An 18785-nucleotide genomic window follows, 5' to 3' on the forward strand; every position below is an offset into this window, starting at 1 on the left:
AGAGGGAAGGGTACAGAGTGGAAATTCATTTAGAACAAATAAAGTCAGTAAACACGCAGACAGAAAACTGGTCTGCTTCAGTAATAAAAAAAAAAATACAAATGAAGACAATTAGATATTATTTAAAAATAGCGATACCCAATTCTTGGGAGTGTACCATGAATTGCAACTCTCACACACTGCTGGCAGCCTTGTAAAGTGGTATGGCTGCTGTGGAAAGTAATTTGGTAATATGTATTATGAGTCATGAGAATGTTCATACCCTTATTATAGCATAGACATCAATATTAATGATAAACTCCCAAATATATATTTAAAAACATATATGCATTTATTCCCTGGGGGCTGTAAGCTGGCAGCAGGGATCTTACTGATGTGATGAAAATGTTCTAAAACTGGATGTGGTGATGGTCATGCAGTTTGGTAAGTTTACTAAGAATCACTGAATTGTACCTATAAAATAAGTAAAGTTTATGGCATGTAAACTCTACCTTTATAAAATTCTTAGAAGTGTACAAATATTTTCATTGCAGCACTTTTATTAGGCATGGAAAAAACCATCTACTATCCCAAAGAAAAAATAGTTAAAACATATAAAAGACGAACAAAACAACAGCATCGGTCATCCACTGTGTCCGAAACTGGCAGATCCTTCTTGTACATCCTGCATTTCCACATATATTGCTTTCTTCTCTCATGCTCCCTCCTCCCCAGACTTCTCTTAGTGGCTACTTAGTCTTACGATCTTGTTCCAACATCATAATTTCAAGTGAAAGCTCTAGGGAGAATTGGTCTCTTCCCCTCTCAGTCATCCTTCCATCCCACCACGTTTTAAAAGTAATTTTAGCCAAAATGTTTGCTTCCCTTACTATAGGGGGCAGAAGAGAACATGTCTCTTATTCCCCTTTGTCTTTTTTTTCTTTTTTGCCGATAAAGCAGAAGACTCTATTGGGAAGGGGCTCCCGGGTGGAGAGGACCAGGGTAAGGGAACCCATGAGAACTGCCCTCTCCTCTTTGTCTTTTTGACACTCAATGGAATCCTTGTGTGGCCCATAGAAGTTTGCTTTAATGAGGCTTATTTCTGCCTGGAAGTGTGCACTGTTATACTCATCATACAGCAGGCTAACTGACAAATGAAGACTTCCCCCTCCTCTCCTGAACCTCTCTGGATGACTGGGAAGCTCCATAGGTTTCTGACCTGTGCATTATTTGGATTCTCCTACCTCCTGTCTGCTTCCTTTACATGATCCATCTTCCTCCTCTCTCTTCCTAACTGTGGGCTTAGTGAGTCTGTTTCTTGACTTAGTCATGCCTCTTTGGTAGCCTTCTACCCTGCACTGTGGGGCAGTCTGGCTTTCTGGGCACCAAAGAACATCTTGATTAATGAAACACAATTGTCCTAACAGTATTTGGTACAGACACTTAATGGGCCGTCTTGCTTCTCTGCCCACCTAACATCTTTTTCCCCAAAACTTTTCCTCCATGTATCACCATCCAGCAGCAACCTCGGACCTAAGTTTCTATGGGAGCCTGAACATTTAAACTCTGTCGAACCAGGAATACAGGGGCACGAGAGCTGCATTCCACAGCTTGAGCATCTGTGAACCACCAGCCAGAATCCAGAACAAAGAGGACAAGGAGGCGGCGGGAAGAGGGTGGAAAAGTGAAATGAAGGACACCCCCCAGGGGCTGCTGTTTAATCCTCCTCCTGTAGGGCTGTGGGCCAGGAGTCAGGCGCCCTCCACTGCTTCCTCGGGGCTGCAAGTGTCAGAGCCTCTTCAGTCAGGGAGTGTTTCAGCAGCATTTTCGTTACAGCACAACAACAATTTATAACAAGTTTTGAGGCAATGCCGAAGAAAAGCAAAAATAATTAGCAGTGCTGTTCAAGTCTCCTCCCTTGGCTTATTTCATTAGAAAAATCAATCAAGGCATTAATGGCCAAGTCTGTTTCTAATTAGCTTTATTCTAATTAGACTTGTGCATTATCATCTCAGTTGGAAAAAGGAACTGTTCGTAATGACCAGTAGGGGTATGGCAGCCTCTGACTGTTTTGTTGACCATGTAGAGGAATGATCACCACGATAACAACCACAGTGACAAGAACCCTAGTATATTGGCCTTTTCATTTCCAAGAGAGAATGTATTGACTAAACAGCTTTAAAACTCCCATGAAGTGTTTATTATACCCAAATCCTCATTCTACTGATTCTATCCTTCTAAAAAGGATATTTTAGAAGCTTCAAGAGACCTATTTCTCAAGGTCCTGCTTTGCCTGATGTTGGCACTCAGATGACTTCGATGATGCTCCTTTCCCCACGAGGAGGCGAGCAGGAGTGAGGACAGGGAAAAGCAGGGATGGGACTTCCTTGGTGGTCCAGTGGTTAAGACTCTGTGCTTCCAATGTAGAGGGCACAGGTTCGCTCCCTGGTCAGGGAACTAAGATCCCACAAGCCACCACATGGCAAGGCCAAAAAAAGAAAAGAAAAAAAAAAAAAAAAGCAGGGATACAGAATGCAGGATGCCCATGTCTCTGGGCCATATTGAACTGATGTCCTAGAGCAGGGTTGGCGACTTTCTCTGTGAAGGGCCAAAGAGTAAATAATTTAGGCTTTCCATTCTAAAGGGTCTCTGTTGCAACTCAGCTCTAGCTATAAGCATGAAGGCAGCCACAGAGAAAAGTAAAAGAACGAGTATGGCTGTGTTCCAACAAAACTTTATTTGTGGACCCTTAAGTTGGAATTTCACATGATTTTTCACATGTCAGAAAATATTATTTGGCCTTTTGTTTCCCCCAACCATTTAAACACATAAAAACCATTCTTGTCTGGCAGGCTAGATTTGGCCCATGGGCTGTGTTCTGCTCACTTTTGTCACAGAAAATACAATTACCTTCTGTAGGTTCAGAGGCTAACTCTGTCACGGGTTCGGGCCCTCTTCCTAAGAGCTCACACAACAGAGATAAATTCCACCTTGAGAGCCAGTTCTCTCAAGATGGGGCCAGGGTTCTTCTCTAAAAGGTTGTTTTATAAAATTATTCTTACCTTATAAACAAAAAAACCATCGATCAAAATCAAAATTAAATTTAAAAATTTTCTTACAACCCCATCTTGCTAATAAATTAGAAAGTTTCCAAGTTTCATTTAAATCTCTGTCCATATGTATGTCATTTTTATATAGTTTCAATCCTATGATAGACAACAAATTTTTAAATTTTATTTCTTTTACTTGATATTATCTCATAAAAAATTTCCCTGTTATACCTGATTCCTTATAATGATAAAGAGATATACCATAAAATTTTGCATAATTCTTTGCAGAAGATTTCCAGGTCATTTGATGGACTTAATTCAAAGAGATGTCTTAAATTAGTCTATTCTCAGGTATAAGAGTTAAGATTTAAATACCACCCCCTCATCCCTAAGCCAGGAGAACCCACTTGGTGGATTGGAGCCTCATGGGTCTCCCCTAGGATTCACTTCCTCTAGGACATGAAGCTTCATGGGTCTCCTCTAAGACTCACTTCCTTCAGGACAATGGCTTTAGCGGGCCTGGGATTTCAGTCCATATGCCTCTTGACAAAGATGTGCCTTCCAGACAAACTCGTTAGAGCTCTTTGTTCTGAACTAATTGCTTATACCCTAGAATTTATTTTGAACATGGCTGGAGGTCTGGGGAGACTAAGAACACACCTCCTTTCCTTATAGTTTTTATCTGAGAACAGTCAGTCAGATGAGAATCAGCGCTCTTGCTGGATTAGAGAACCCAGCAGGCTCTCATTATCCCCTCTCCTCCCACCCACCCCCCGAGGCCTTATGGATGGTGACTGACTCACCCAGTCACAGGTGGAGAGAGTAGAGAATGCTGGGTTTGCCCCTCTTAATGCTCCATGGGCTAGCCTACCAGACAGGGGAGAATGTGACAAGTTGGTTCCTTTCCCTCCTGCCTACACAGAGGAGCAACACTGTTTGCTGGACCACAGTGCTCACCTTCCCTTTCCTTCCTCTTTGCTTTCAGAATAGGAAGCACATGCATTTGGCCAGGGAGAGGACTGCAGCTACTGATGGGATGTCCCTGCCCGCAGAAGGCACAGAAGAGTGAACTAGCTAGATATGAGGGAGAAAAGGCCCAGAGAGCAGTGAGGAGTGGGTGTCTTGGGCCCATGGTTGGGGAGAACATGTCCGTTTGGCTTCCTTCCTCTTCCAGGACATGGCTAAGGTGGGCAAGCTGCACCCTAAAAAGAGCAGGGTCCATGGGATCTCATGATGGATCCTGAGGTTTCCATTGGCCTGATGAATCTAATACATTTCCTGGGAATTAACACTTTGGGAGGATAACAACTGGGGGAGGCCCAGAGGACATATAAGAAGCTGGGCAAACAGAACTAACTGAATTTGTGGGGACTGTTTAGCCTAATAAGTTATGAAGCTCCAATTAAATTAAGGCTTGTCACACATTTGATCAACTGGCCAATAAGAACAGCAATGAATAGAGGTCAACTCCATCTGCGGCCATGACTATCAGAGCCCTTGGAAATGGGAGAGGTTTCAAATGAAATTAAAACAGGAGCACTGGGCTTCCCTGGTAGCGCAGTGGTTAAGAATCCGCCTGCCAATGCATGGGACATGGGTTCGAGCCCTGGTCCAGGAAGATGCCACATGCTGCGGATCAACTAAGCCCAGATGCCACAACTACTGAGCCTGCACTCTAGAGCCCACGAGCCACAACTACTGAAGCCTGCGTGCCACAACTACTGAAACCTGAGCACCTAGAGCCTGTGCTTCACAACAAGAGAAGCCACCGCAATGAGAAGCCCGTGTACCGCAAGGAAGAGTAGCCCCCACTCGCCGCAACTAGAGAAAGCTCGCAACGAAGACCCAATGCAGCCATCAATCAATCAATCAAAAAAAAACCACACAAAGAAACCCCAGAAGAACTTCAGGTGACTTAGAGCATGACTTGGTGCCCATGTATTAGTTCCTCCTGAAGGTTTTCTTCCACCAAACTGTACATATGCGAATGCAGTGGAAGGTGTGAGCAACACCAGTGACCACTGTGTAATCTGCTTGTTTTCCACCTGACATTTTGTCATACACATATTCCTCTTTTCATAGACTTCTCTGAATTTTGAGAAATTTAAAAGATACAGAAAAGTATAATGAATGTAACAAGCACTGCATTTCAATCACAGGCATAAGAACTAGTAATATTTTGTAACATTGCTTCCAGCTGCCACTCTCTTCCTGAAGAAATGAAACTACCATCCCAGTCCCATTCCCCTTCCCCCATCCCCAGGTACAACAATGGTCAGGGGTTTGGTATGATCATTTTTGATACTTTAATAATTGTATCATATTTATAATATACCAAATAAACTATACATCTTATATATGAATGTTTATGTATAAAACAGATATAAATACATGCCATTTATAAATATATCATATAAAAACATACTATAGTAATGTGTGCATGCACACGTGTATGTGTGTGTATAACTGGTGTTTAATACTTGTTGAATGTCCATCTAAAAACAGTGTATTTTTTTTTCATTTGTATGGTGTCATACAATTTTTATCATTCTGCTTATTCCTCTAGTCATTTAATAATATGATTTGAGATCTATAATTGTGGAGATATAAATATGTATGCGTCTGGGTCATTTCTTTTAACTGCTGCATGATATTGTACTGTGGGACTATAAAGGATTTTATATATTCATTCCTCTAGTGCTAGGCACTTAAACTGCTTCCAGGTTAAAAAAATTTTTTTTGCTACTGAGCATAGTATGTATGCTTCAGTGAACTTTATTGCACACATGTAAGAGAATTTCAAGGATACAGACTCATAACTTTAATTGATGGTTTTTATTGGTTTGCATTAATAGTACTTCCTTATATATGCTGGCTACAGATCCTTTTCATGTTTTAAGTATTGCAAATGTATTCCAAACTAGTTTACTAGAAGCTCTGCATTTGGGAATTATGAGACTTACTAATAAGATAGATACTGACCCATGATACTCACCTGACTCTCTGTGTCTAGTTTAAATTTGTTAAGAACCCAGAAGGGAGGCAGAATATGATTAAACATCTCCAAACCTCCAACAACCAATTTCGAGAATATGAGTATAAAGAATTTGGTACTCCTCTTTTGACTCTATTTAGAAAAATGGGATTAAAATGAGGGCAATCTAGAAGTGTCTGCCCCAAGAATGCTTTCTCTAGGAATTCTCCACAGAATTTCAAAGAGAGGAATACGTATCCTACAAATAACAAGATATCTCAGAATAAACATTTCAAGAAATGTACAAAACATAATATGCTTTATAATTCCTTCCCAATTGATATAAAGGGGCATGCCTCATTCTTTGCTACAGAGGGTTCTGTTTAGTGGGAGTTTGGAAAGTTGCGGGTAAATCAGATAAGATACTCTCTGAAGTTCCTCCCAATTCAAAACTTTATGCTGCTAGATTAGAAGCTCCCTAAAGGCAAGGACCCAATTTCCTAATTCCTCATGGTGCAGCTCCATGGCCCTGGCTCATTTCTGCATCCAGAGAACACATTCCAGATAAGCTTGTTAAATGAATCAAAGAAGTTAGTCTTATCGCTTTAATGATCTTGTTAGGGATCCCCTTTCCTAACTTTTTGTTATTGTTATAAACATTTTAAGACTAGCATTAATGAATATTTGCAAAAGCAGGTTTTAAGCAACCCACAAGAATTAAAAAAGAATGAACCCTCCAAACAGCAGAAATACAGATAGGGATTCAGCTGTACCCGGGCCACTGATTCACGGACTCATTCTGTAATCAGCTCAAAAGCTGGCACAGGTTATTTAATGGGTCTATAAATGTTCACACGAATCTAATTCCTTAACATGTTTATACCACACAGGAGGGAGGTGGGCCAGTACACTGGAAAATATTCCGTTCTAATTTTCTGTCTACAAGGAGACATCTATACCACAGGAAGGCGCTTGCTCAAGCAAGGTTCAAGCTGATAAGTTCTGCATGTTCGGTTTCAGTCACCACCTCCCCCAAATCCTTCCTCTACAAATGGCCTTTATGATGTGGATACAGGCAACTTCAACCAAAATAAAAGCTACGAATCACAGAGCACATACAACACATCAAACACTCCGCTATAGACTCTACATGAATTTTCTTTAATTTCCTGGACAAGTGAGTATTACTATCCAAATGTTTTGGTGAGGAAACTGAGGATCAGAAAGGTTAAACAATTAGCCTGGGGTCACACAGCTACTACTGGAGTGGGTCTTTGGATTTGCCTGAGGTTTGAAGCACAGGCTCTTTCACTTGCTCTGTGCTGTCTCTTCTTTTTTTTTTTTAGGTGCTTTTTTTTTTGTTTGTTTGTTTGTTTTTACATCTTTATTGGAGTATAATTGCTTTACAATGGTGTGTTAGTTTCTGCTTTATAACAAAGTGAATCAGCTATACATATACATATGTTCCCATATCTCTTCCCTCTTGCGTCTCCCTCCCTCCCACCCTCCCTATCCCACCCCTCCAGGCGGTCACAAAGCACCGAGCTGATCTCCCTGTGCTATGCGGCTGCTTCCCACTAGCTATCTGTTTCATGTTTGGTAGTGTATATATGTCCATGCCACTCTCTCGCTTTCTTGACCTTTCTCAGTTCTGTTTCTTGGCACTGTACCTACTACATACCTGCCGTGGGGCTGCTAACTGTTAAGAGCCCCTCCTGTCACGCTGAGCCCTCTGCTACAGGACTCTGCCCCATCACACCTCCTTCCTTCGTGTGCTTCTGCTTCTGCTAAGCCCAGTGGTCTTATTTGCCCCATTCACTCATTCAACAAATTTATTAAGCCTCTGTTCTGTCCCAGGCCCTGGGCTAGGTTCTAGGCAAACAAAGAGACCCAATTTTTATCCTTAGGGAACCGTCTATGTAATGCTTCGAGTTCTTTTAGAGATTCTTAAATAATAAATCAGCAGTGACAGAGGCTGGCACCCTCTGTCCCCAAGGGCCCTCTGTAGGGCTAAAACAATGCCCCTGGGTGCTAAGCGCAAAGAGTGGAAAGGCCATGGGGAGGAGGGGAAACAGACAACCCAGGAAGAGGACGGGAAGGAGAAACCGAATGGGAACAAGACAAAAAAACGACACAAGCCAGCATCACTGTCTCTCTGCTCTGAGTGGCACCTTGGGCCACCTTCCTTTGCCCAAGTACTACACCCATGGCAAAATGACACCATTCACCGACTGTGCCCCAGGTTGCTGTTGAGTTCAGAGCGCTGTCGGCCTCACTGCATTCATAAAAATGGCATGGTTTTTATTTGTATTCATGTACTCCACTGTTCTGGAACCTGGACTCTTCTCCTTTGCTACTCCCTAAGGCACCAGGCTGATAGAACCTCAAGAATTCTCTGCAAATCAAGCCCTCCAGAAAAAAGAAAGTGAGCAGAGACTGGGTGTGTTGCATTCTTCTAGGCTTGCTGCCTGCTTTATTTTCCTTGACTGCATGACCCATGACTAGTAGCTACATGGATTGCCGGGGAACGCTAGGATCCTCAAAGTCCACGGTGTGCACGCACTTCGCCAGTGGCTCCTGCACCGACGCTATCATAGTAACTATTAAGAAGTCACCTGCATAAAGCTATGCAGTAGGGAGAGAAACAAAACAGGGCTGAGTCACAGCCTTACCCTTGTAATTACAGCTTTACTTTGACCAGCGAATGAGGAAAGGTACATAGAGGAGAGAGAACAGGCAAGGCAGGGGGATGAAGGGAAAGGAGACACAAGGCAGGATTTGGTTACTAGCAAAATTAAGGCCTTGCTGTGTTTCCCATGGAGCAAGGAGCTGTTTAATGGAATATCGGCAGCCCAGCCCAGTTCCAAAACACACGTGCCAGCAAGAGCATCTCTCTGCCGGTGCTGAAGGCCCTGGTTGTAACGGAAATTGACAAGCTGGTAGGAGGGACATGCTATGACTTCCTCTGTACACATGGGGCAGGCCGGGTGACATTCTTCAGGATCTGATACATCAGTCCCATGTTTCTCATCACTAGCGGCACTGAGGAGGCCTTTAAACGCACCACCAGAAAGTAAAACCTATCATCAACTGCAGGTGCCAAATATTATATTCGATTCTATAGCAGCTCTGCAGTTAAACAGTCTACTTCAGGAAGAGTTTATATATAGAACCAAAAATCATGGCTCATAATTACACACAAGTCACTCTCTTTACCAGATGAAAAGCAAACACCTTCGGATCTCTGACACACTGATTCATAACGTAGCTCAGACTGATCTGACATAATATTAAGAAAAGGAGCCCTTGAAATAAATTTATAAATGCAGACTTACCATGTTTCTCACCAACTAGGTTAGTTCTGGGGCCAAGGAAATCAGGCCACCTCAGGAACCCAAACATTTTCTAAGTGTAAATGTCTATAGATAAACATCTTTTAAAATCAGCTGATTTTAAATCCATCCGCTGCTCTTTCTAAGACATTTCCTCAAAAGGTCACATTGAATAATTCCAGTCAACACAGGCGGAGTCTCAAAATCTTACAGGAATATGCGAGGCAAGGTGGCACGCTGATGGCTCACCCTCGGGGAGGGGGCGGTGAAGTACTATGAGCTATTCTCAAAGAGGAGAAGGGAGCTATGAAAGGAAGGAGAATGGGTTTTCTTGGAGTTATCTGTGCTCAGTTTCCTACTTTTCTTTACAGTCAGAGATACATATGGATAAGATCAGACCCTGACGAGACTCATGGGTGTAGTTGGGCCCTGGATCTGAGCAAAGCCCATCAGTGAAATGCACGGGTTCTTTGCCTGGGGCCCAAGGACAGGCTCCAGACAGTTATAAAACTCTAAAATTTTACTTAAGAATTTTGTGTATATGATATCATGTGCATTTTTATAGGGAGAGTCTTCATAACTTTTACAACATTCCAAAAAAATGCCCATGACCCAACAGAGCTTAAGATGCTTTTCATGAGGAAAACTAACCAGATGCAATTGGCACTGCACTGAGACATTCTTTATTTAATATTCAGGGTTCTCTCTGAGAGAGCAAGAGACTTCTCAGTTGTCAGCTGTTCTTACATCTTCCTAAAGCAAAATATAAATCCCTGCGTTTGCCTGGGAAAGATAGTATTAATGCAGATACTTAAAAAATGTATTTACTTTTTCTGCTTCTTACAAGTAAACTCAAATATACAGCAGAAAGCATATCTTAAAATCTGATGTGATCTGTCTTTGGTACGATATTCAGAAACTCCTTCACAGGGCCAAGTTTTAATAATCTAGATCTCTTCTTTCTCCTCTAAATATAGTGAAAGACGAGAGTTTAAAATCATTATCTTGCTCTGCAGTAAACTGTCATTTTCTTTAAGCTGTAAAATTAGGCAAATGTCACCACTTCACATAAAGTTCAGGAGCCTGTGAATTGTCAGGGACAACAACTACAGACTGTAATGGAATAATGGTTAGGTATCCAAGTGAAAAATAATGAGTTAAAGATAAATGAGGTGCTCCCATTGTTTCACAGCATTTTTTTACTATCCAAAAGGAAAAGCAAAAGTAGGTCAGAGCTTACAATGCTCTTTTGAACTCTCACTGTTCTCCTGACAAAAATCTCTCTCGTGGTCATCTCCAGATGCAGCTCAGTGTCCTGGCCTTCTTCATGCCAGCATAGTGAAATGGTGTCAAGTGTCCAAGGATGTCCCAACTGCCTGGTTCATGGACCTCAAGTTTCAGCACTTGACCGCTGAAACACCTACGTGCAATACAGGAGGACCTGACTCACGGTGATAATGGTGTAAGGGGTGATGGAAGAAGGACTCCTCCATTGGTAAAATAATTACCTTTTCAAAGAAATTTGCATTTAAAACTGAGCTCCTCACGTCAAGGGACTCTTTCCTACTTATTTTGTATCCCTTATTTCCTATCTGTTTTTCTATCCTGAGTCATAGCATAATGCCTGGTATGCTAAATAATTAAATGATGCTAACTAATTTAGCATCAAAAGTGCTAAATAATTTTTTAATGCATTTTTGCTACTTGCTTTTCTTTGACACCAAGAACTTCTTAGAAAACTGCTTGCCCAGTTGTGGTACAAAAGTAAACTGCAGCTCGGCACCATGATCATTTTTGATTTAGATTAGTCCACATTAAGTTTCACTGTAAGTATTAAACCATCTAGCAGTCCTTGTTTCTTTATACTAATGGTACTTTTGCATATTTCGTGAGAGAGACAGAACAGAGATTTCTCTTAGTATGGAGAGGAGAGTTGAAAGGTAAATCAAACTATGCCCTGTAGACATTCAATAAATACAAAGGATGAATCAAGGAACGGCAGGTTTAAATCTCTACAGATTCACTCAATTTTGCTTCCTACCAATTTAAGGAAGAAAAAAGGAATTCCTGGACATTTCTGAGAAAGATTATATCTCAAAACTCAAGGCCTCTCAGAATGACTCCAATTTTCAGCATGAAGCTCTGAGTTTAGTTTTTTAAATCAATCCTATATAACCTAACGGATAGATTTGAATTGTATTTATGGTTGTCTAAATATTAGTTGGACCAAAGAAATATTTAGCAACGGTAAAAAGTCAGGAAAATGATTCGTAAGAATCCAACTTCCAATTTTGGTTATATAAACTATGGTGAAGATTATATTAAGCTGAACACATATATTAAAAAGGAACATTTTAATTTGGGGAGGCTTAATGTTTAGATGATGCATAGGATAGCATATTCACAAAATTCAGAAGGATGAACTTTAGGTAAGAGAGCAGAAATAGGAAAGTTTGGTTCAGAGAAGATATAAAGTTCCCTTAGAAATTTGTAACTGGGCACGTACCACAGATTATATAACAGCTCATTTTTGAATATAAATGTATTCAATATATAGTGTGAACACTGTATGCTGAATCTACAAATGCTCCTTTGTCCAAGGAAAGTTCCATCCAATAAATGATCAAGTTATAAACTTTGCTTTTGTTGTGCTAAACACATCATAGTCTACATCCTGGATGCAAAGTAAGAAGGGAAGTAGAATTTCAGATGGGAACAATGAATTTCAGTTTTGAGTAACAAGAGGTAGAACTTCAATTATGGAAACACACCAGAAAGAGATTAGATCATTTAAAACACCTTGTCAGGGTCTGTAAATGTTGTTTAAAAAGATAACTTACAATTCAGGTCTCAATTTTTACAGACTACCTCTGAGTACTAAGCAAATATTTTTATTGCCAAAAAGCTAGTGGAGGAGAAATAATCCCGAGAAAGAAAAGATCTTCACCATTACAGTAGGAACAAAATATTGCTTTTTATGCTTCTCTTTACTGAAAACAAAATGTTACTGGCAAGTTGAACAGCTTTTGAACCAATATGTGAAACCTGGTAATTATTCCTAGATGATGTTTTCAATCTAAAAAGTCATGCATAAGCTAAAATTTCACTAAAAGTAAAAAAAAAAAATTATACTCAAATGAGAATGTAAGCATAGCCAGGGAACACTATTGATTAAACTATTACTTTAGTTCATTACCCATTTCTATTTTTCACATTGGTAATATATGCTGGTCTTTTAATGGTGCATTAGAAGATTATATAATGATTCTTTCAGGAGAGGTCCACCTCAGAGAGGTGTCTGTTACTGAAATACGGATGAATTTAAGAGCTCCTTCACTATCTTCCATTGACTGATATATACATAACCTAGGAATTCATGAAGAAATGCTCAAGGGCCACAAAAAGTAAAAAATAAGTAAAAATTAAAATGGAAAACATTTCAAAGGTAAAATTGGCCCATGATGCCTTAACCATAGTCGTGATATGGTCTGAATTTAGAATTTAACTCTTCTTCAGAATAAGGTTTTCAAATTATAATTCTCAGATGTATAACTTTAGTATTTAAAACTCACTCCCTGCAGTGATAAATTTAAATTCTCTAGGCATGTAAGCCTTTAATGATTACCATATTGAACCCTTCATTCAGTTAATTCTCATATGGCACTCTGAGATCATAAGTATGGGTTAAATTTCCACATGAATCAACTTAGTGTCTTACTGTCACTGTAAAATCCACACTTTTAGAGAAGCAACCCGGAGACTCTGCTTTGGAGTCAGACAGACATGGGCTGGAATTCTAACACGACCGCTATTAGCCTTGCAAACCTGGGTAAGTTACTCAAGCATGAGCCTCAATTTCCTTATCTGTAAAATGCAAATATTACCTGTCTCATGGTCACTTCCCTGAGGTAAGGTATTGATTGCAACATGTTTGCAACATTTGTAAATAACTCAGAGCAGTGTTGGGTATGTAGTAGACAGGTACTAAGGACCTACTTGCTTGCAGTCTGAGGTCCGAGCAGGGCATCAGGTGCAGACAATACACAGTGATAGACAGCAAAGCTCCGTTTCTAGGCAAAGGCTCTTACCAGTCTCTACCTGACTTTCCACACTTCAAAGAATGATCAACAGTAGCCCAGGATCCTGGGAAGCTCTGTTATACATTAAATATTCTCCTAGCCACTTTGTGGTGTGTGGACGTTTGTTTTAACTCTAACCATCCCCTTGTAAGAAAAGCTTTGTAAGAGAAACCAGAATATTGTTACTCTAACACATGAGGCAATATTTCCCTTGAAACATGTAGTTATTTTACTTCTTACCTTTTCAATTTTTTCATCCAGCATTCTGAAGAATTCTTGTTGGCTTTCAGAGATGTGCATGCTGAAAAACAAAGAGTAGTTAAGTGCATATTTCAGTGTTTTCTTAAACCTAGCTCCCTCAGATGAAAAATGCTGAGTCCCTAAACTTTGGGGCAGTCATTTATTTCTTGCAGACTTTTCCACTGAAGTACTCTGAAGTCACACTAAGGATAAATGTCATTACAGTAATCCTGCAAACGTGTTTCATAATAGTCTATCAGTTCCTATGATTTAAGGAACGCAATTTCCTTTCAACGTACACGTTATTTATAGTGGTGTTACTCGGAGGTGCGTGCCCAATTTTTGCCTTGTAATTAAAACAAAAAGCACAGGCAAGCAGTACATGGCATATTTCAACCCTGTGTGTAACCATAACAATATATCCTAGTTATTATATTAAAATGTGTATTTTACACAGGCTGTCAGCATCAGCATGGCATTCAGCTGACTGCATAGGTGTGGGCTGGCAGCAAACGAGCCGAGAACTTGACCTGAATATCTCCTGTACTGGTGACAGCAAATGCACCTCTTTGGAACTGAAATCCACTGGAACGTGAGAGTAAGTGAGGAGGCATGTCTGAGTAGCCCTCGCCCTGTGTGTTTACCTGTTCTTTGCTATTTAACGGCATACTTAATGAGACGGACGTGGTTCGTGAGGACAAAACTAAGAAGGTAAGGAGAGCGGAGAGGATTCGCGGACAGGAGGGAAAGGGCCTTGAATGGAAGGGTGACTTATGTATTCTCAAATCCCGATGCATTAACTGAGCTCTTTCAGATAAACTCCGTTATCCCTGGAGGTGTAGCAGACCCTGCCAGGTGGAGCAAACGCCCACCATGGAGATCCTCGTTACCTGTGTGTTGTCTTAGAGATGGTGTAACCAGACAGCGTGAGGCTTACTCTGCTGTTCTTCATGCGTTCCTTTCAGAGAGAAGCCCTAAATCTCTTCCAAAGGGAGAGAGACAGAACTTTCACTCTGATGAATTACCCGCTTTCGACTGACTCCCGCCTAGGTAAACAGGGATGCCCTCCCCTCCCGTGGAAACTATCCACACAGTGGCATTAATAATAGTTCTTACCTTCCAGGGTACACACCGCACTGTGAGAAACAGTCCCTAGGTAACAACTTGATTCTTAAACCCCTTCTGATGGACAAGTTGATGATTGTGAGTGAGGGGACGAGAAGGAAAAGCATGCTGGGCTGGCTTTACTGTCTTTCTTCAAGATTTAGGAAGGGATAATTGGATTGTTTCTCATTTAGTTTATAAAGTATGAATACTTGATGCTAAGATTAATTAGATCTAAAAATCTTTTATAAAAGCCTGTATGTTGGCATTTAACTACTACAGCTTAACAATTTCAGCTATTCCTATTTCTCTCAAATTACTAAAATTCCACCTTGGAAAACACAACGCTCCCCTGGAACATTTCTTTTTTATTGAGGTATAGTTGATTTGCAATATTATATTAGTTTCGGGTGTACAACATAGTGACTCAAAATTTTTATAGATTATACTCCATTTATACCCTGGAGCATTCTTGTGGCTCCCAGCTGGTCCCGGCAAAGCTCTTGTGAGTTAACCCTGCCATCAGAGGCTCTTCTTTCTGTGACTTGTCAGTTTCCTGAGACTAGGGTGATGATGCTATGGAATCTTAAGGACAAATAATCAAACGAAGGAAAGGTGGACAAAATGAGCTCTAGAGCAGAAAGATACACGGCTCCCGTTTTAAGTGACTTAAAAAAATAAGCTTCCAAACAATAAACACCTAAGCTGTGAAAGTATAAGAAGGCAAGGTCTTAATTCCCAAACACTTCACCTGCAAAAATGAAATTCCATTACTTCTGACAAATATTAGCCTAAACACAGTTATTTCTTCATGATCATCATTACTATTTTTCAATTGCACCTCAGAGAAGTGGGGTAATCCTAATCCTCACAACAGGACACACCCTGGCTAGTAGTTCATGGCTCACTTTTATTTAGTTATTTTTAAAAATAATAGTATAATAAGCACCCATGAAACCAAAACAAAAAACCAAAGCTGCGATTTTTATTTATTTTTTTTAACACCTTTATTGGAGTATAATTGCTTTACAATGGTGTGTTAGTTTCTGCTTTATAACAAAGTGAATCAGCTATACATTACATATATCCCCATATCTCCTCCCTCTTGCGTCTCCCTCCCACTCTCCCTATCCCACCCCTCTAGGTGGTCACAAAGCACAAAGCTGATCTCCCTGTGCTATGCAGCTGCTTCCCACTAGCTATCTATTTTACATTTGGTAGTGTATATATGTCCATGCCACTCTCATTTTGTCCCAGCTTACCCTTCCCCCTCCCCATGTCCTCAAGTCCATTCTCTAGTAGGTCTGCCTCTTTATTCCGTCTTGCCCCTAGGTTCTTCATGATTTTTTTTTAAGATTCCATATATATGTTAGCATATGGTATTTGTTTTTCTCTTTCTGACTTACTTCACTCTGTATGACAGACTCTAGGTCCATCCACCTCACTGCAAATAACTCAATTCCGTTTCTTTTTATGGCTGAGTAATATTCCATTGTATATATGTGCCACATCTTCTTTATCCATTCATCTGCCGATGGACACTTAAGTTGCTTCCATGTCCTGGCTATTGTAAATAGAGCTGCAGTGAACATTGCGGTACATGACTCTTTTTGAATTATGTTTTTTTCAGGGTATATGTCCAGTAATGGGATTGCTGGGTCGCATGGTAATTCTATTTTAAGTTTTTTAAGGAACCTCCATACTGTTCCCCATAGTGGCTGTATCAATTTACATTCCCACCAACAGTGCAAGAGGGTTCCCTTTTCTCCACACCCTCTCCAGCATTTATTGTTTGTAGATTTTTTGATGATATGGCCATTCTGACTAGTGTGAGGTGATACTTCACTGTAGTTTTGATTTGCATTTCTCTAATGATTAGTGATGTTGAGCATCCTTTCATGTGTTTGTTGGCAATCTGTATATCTTCTTTGGAGAAATGTCTGTTTAGGTCTTCTGCCCATTTTGGGATTGGGTTGTTTGTTTTTTTTTGCTATTGAGCTGCATGAGCTGCTTGTAAATTTTGGAGATTAATCCTTTGTCAGTTGCTTCATTTGCAAATATTTTCTCCCATTCTGAGGGTTGTCTTTTGGTCTTGTTTATGGTTTCCTTTGCTGTGCAAAAGCTTTGAAGTTTCATTAGGTCCCATTTGTTTATCTTTGTTTTTATTTCCATTTCTCTAGGAGGTGGGTCCAAAAGGATCTTGCTGTGATTTATGTCATCGAGTGTTCTGCCTATGTTTTCCTCTAAGAGTTTTATAGTGTCTGGTCTTACATTTAAGTCTTTAATCCATTTTGAGTTTATTTTTGTGTATGGTGCTAGGAGGTGTTCTAATTTCATTCTTTTACATGCAGCTATCCAGTTTTCTCAGCACCACTTATTGAAGAGGCTGTCTTTTCACCACTGTATATTCTTGCCTCCTTTATCAAAGATAAGGTGCCCATATGTGTGTGGGTTTATCTCTGGGCTTTCTATCCTGTTCCATTGATTTATATTTCTGTTTTTGTGCCAGTACCATACTGTCTTGATTACTGTAGCTTTGTAGTATAGTCTGAAGTCAGGGAGCCTGATTCCTCCAGCTCCGTTTTTCTTTCTCAAGATTACTTTGGCTATTTGGGGTCTTTTGTGTTTCCATACAAATTGTGAAATTTTTTGTTCTAGTTCTGTGAAAAATGCCATTGGTAGTTTGATAGGGATTGCACTGAATCTGTAGATTGCTTTGGGCAGTAGAGTCATTTTCACAATGTTGATTCTTCCAATCCAAGAACATGGTATATCTCTCCATCTGTTGGTATCATCTTTAATTTCTTTTTTTTTTTTTTTCGGTATGCGGGCCTCTCACTGTTGTGGCCTCTCCCATTGCGGAGCACAGGCTCCAGACGCACAGGCTCAGTGGCCATGGCTCACGGGCCCAGTCACTCCGCAGCATGTGGGATCTTCCCAGACCGGGGCACAAACCCGTGTCCCCTGCATCGGCAGGCAGACTCTCAACCACTGCGCCACCAGGGAAGCCCCATCTTTAATTTCTTTCATCAGTGTCTTATAGTTTTCTGCATACAGGTCTTTTGTCTCCTTAGGTTTATTCCTAGGTATTTTATTCTTTTTGTTGCAATGGTAAATGGGAGTGTTTCCTTAATTTCTCTTTCAGATTTTTCATCATTAGTGTATAGGAATGCCAGAGATTTCTGTGCATTAATTTTGTATCCTACTACTTTACCAAGTTCATTGATTAGCTCTAGTAGTTTTCTGGTAGCATCTTTAGGATTCTCTATGTATAGTATCATGTCAGCTGTAAACAGTGACAGCTTTACTTCTTCTTTTCCGATTTGGATTCATTTTATTTCTTTTTTTTCTCTGATTGCTGTGGCTAAAACTTCCAAAACTATGTTGAATAATAGTGGTGAGAGTGGGCAACCTTGTCTTGTTCCTGATCTTAGAGGAAATGGTTTCAGTTTTTCACCATTGAGAACGATGTTGGCTGTGGGTCTGTCATATATGGCCTTTATTATGTTGAGGTTAAGTTCCCTCTAAAAAGCTGCGATCTTAACAAGAACCTAGAGGTTACTTACGTCCCACCCATGTGTGTTTCTCCCAACTCAAGGGAACCATCATGCCCCTGCTTTCCTTTTACGCAGCTTTACTCTATCTCTCTATGTGCTTAAAATGCAGATGATTTATTTTAGTTGTTTTAAACCTTATAGAGTGCATTATGCTCTGTGTAATGTTGCAGGACTTACTCTTTGTTCTAGTGCTATATGGCTAGGGCCCATCCAGCGTTGTGCATTGTTGCAGTGCATTCGTTTTAACTGCTAATATTCCACTGTGTGAATACAGTGTAGTTCATCTATCCAATTTCCTGTCAAAGGGCATTTGGGTTGTTTCTAATTGTTAAGGTGTTCTTACCAAGTGTCAGACACTGTGGTAAGAACAGGGCATGCATTATTTCATTTAAGCCCCAGCCCTATGAGACAGGATTTTTCACCTCCATTTTTCTTGGAGAAAACTGAAGCTCACAGACATAAGGTCATTG

At 40.4% G+C, this 18785-nt stretch overlaps 1 protein-coding gene across 1 annotated transcript in view; it reads right to left on the reverse strand.

The window, feature by feature from the left end:
* LOC307067962 (uncharacterized protein C1orf21) overlaps positions 1–18785 on the reverse strand; it is a 231262-nt gene that overhangs the window by 7931 nt on the left and 204546 nt on the right. Inside the window, exon 5 of the mRNA XM_079725580.1 lies at positions 13655–13715. Within this exon, the coding sequence (XP_079581706.1) occupies positions 13655–13715 (61 nt within the window). The remainder of the gene's footprint in view (positions 1–13654; positions 13716–18785) is intronic.

Source organism: Hyperoodon ampullatus (genome assembly GCF_949752795.1).
Source record: "Hyperoodon ampullatus genome assembly, chromosome: 2".
NCBI classification, from domain to species: Eukaryota; Metazoa; Chordata; class Mammalia; order Artiodactyla; family Ziphiidae; genus Hyperoodon; species Hyperoodon ampullatus.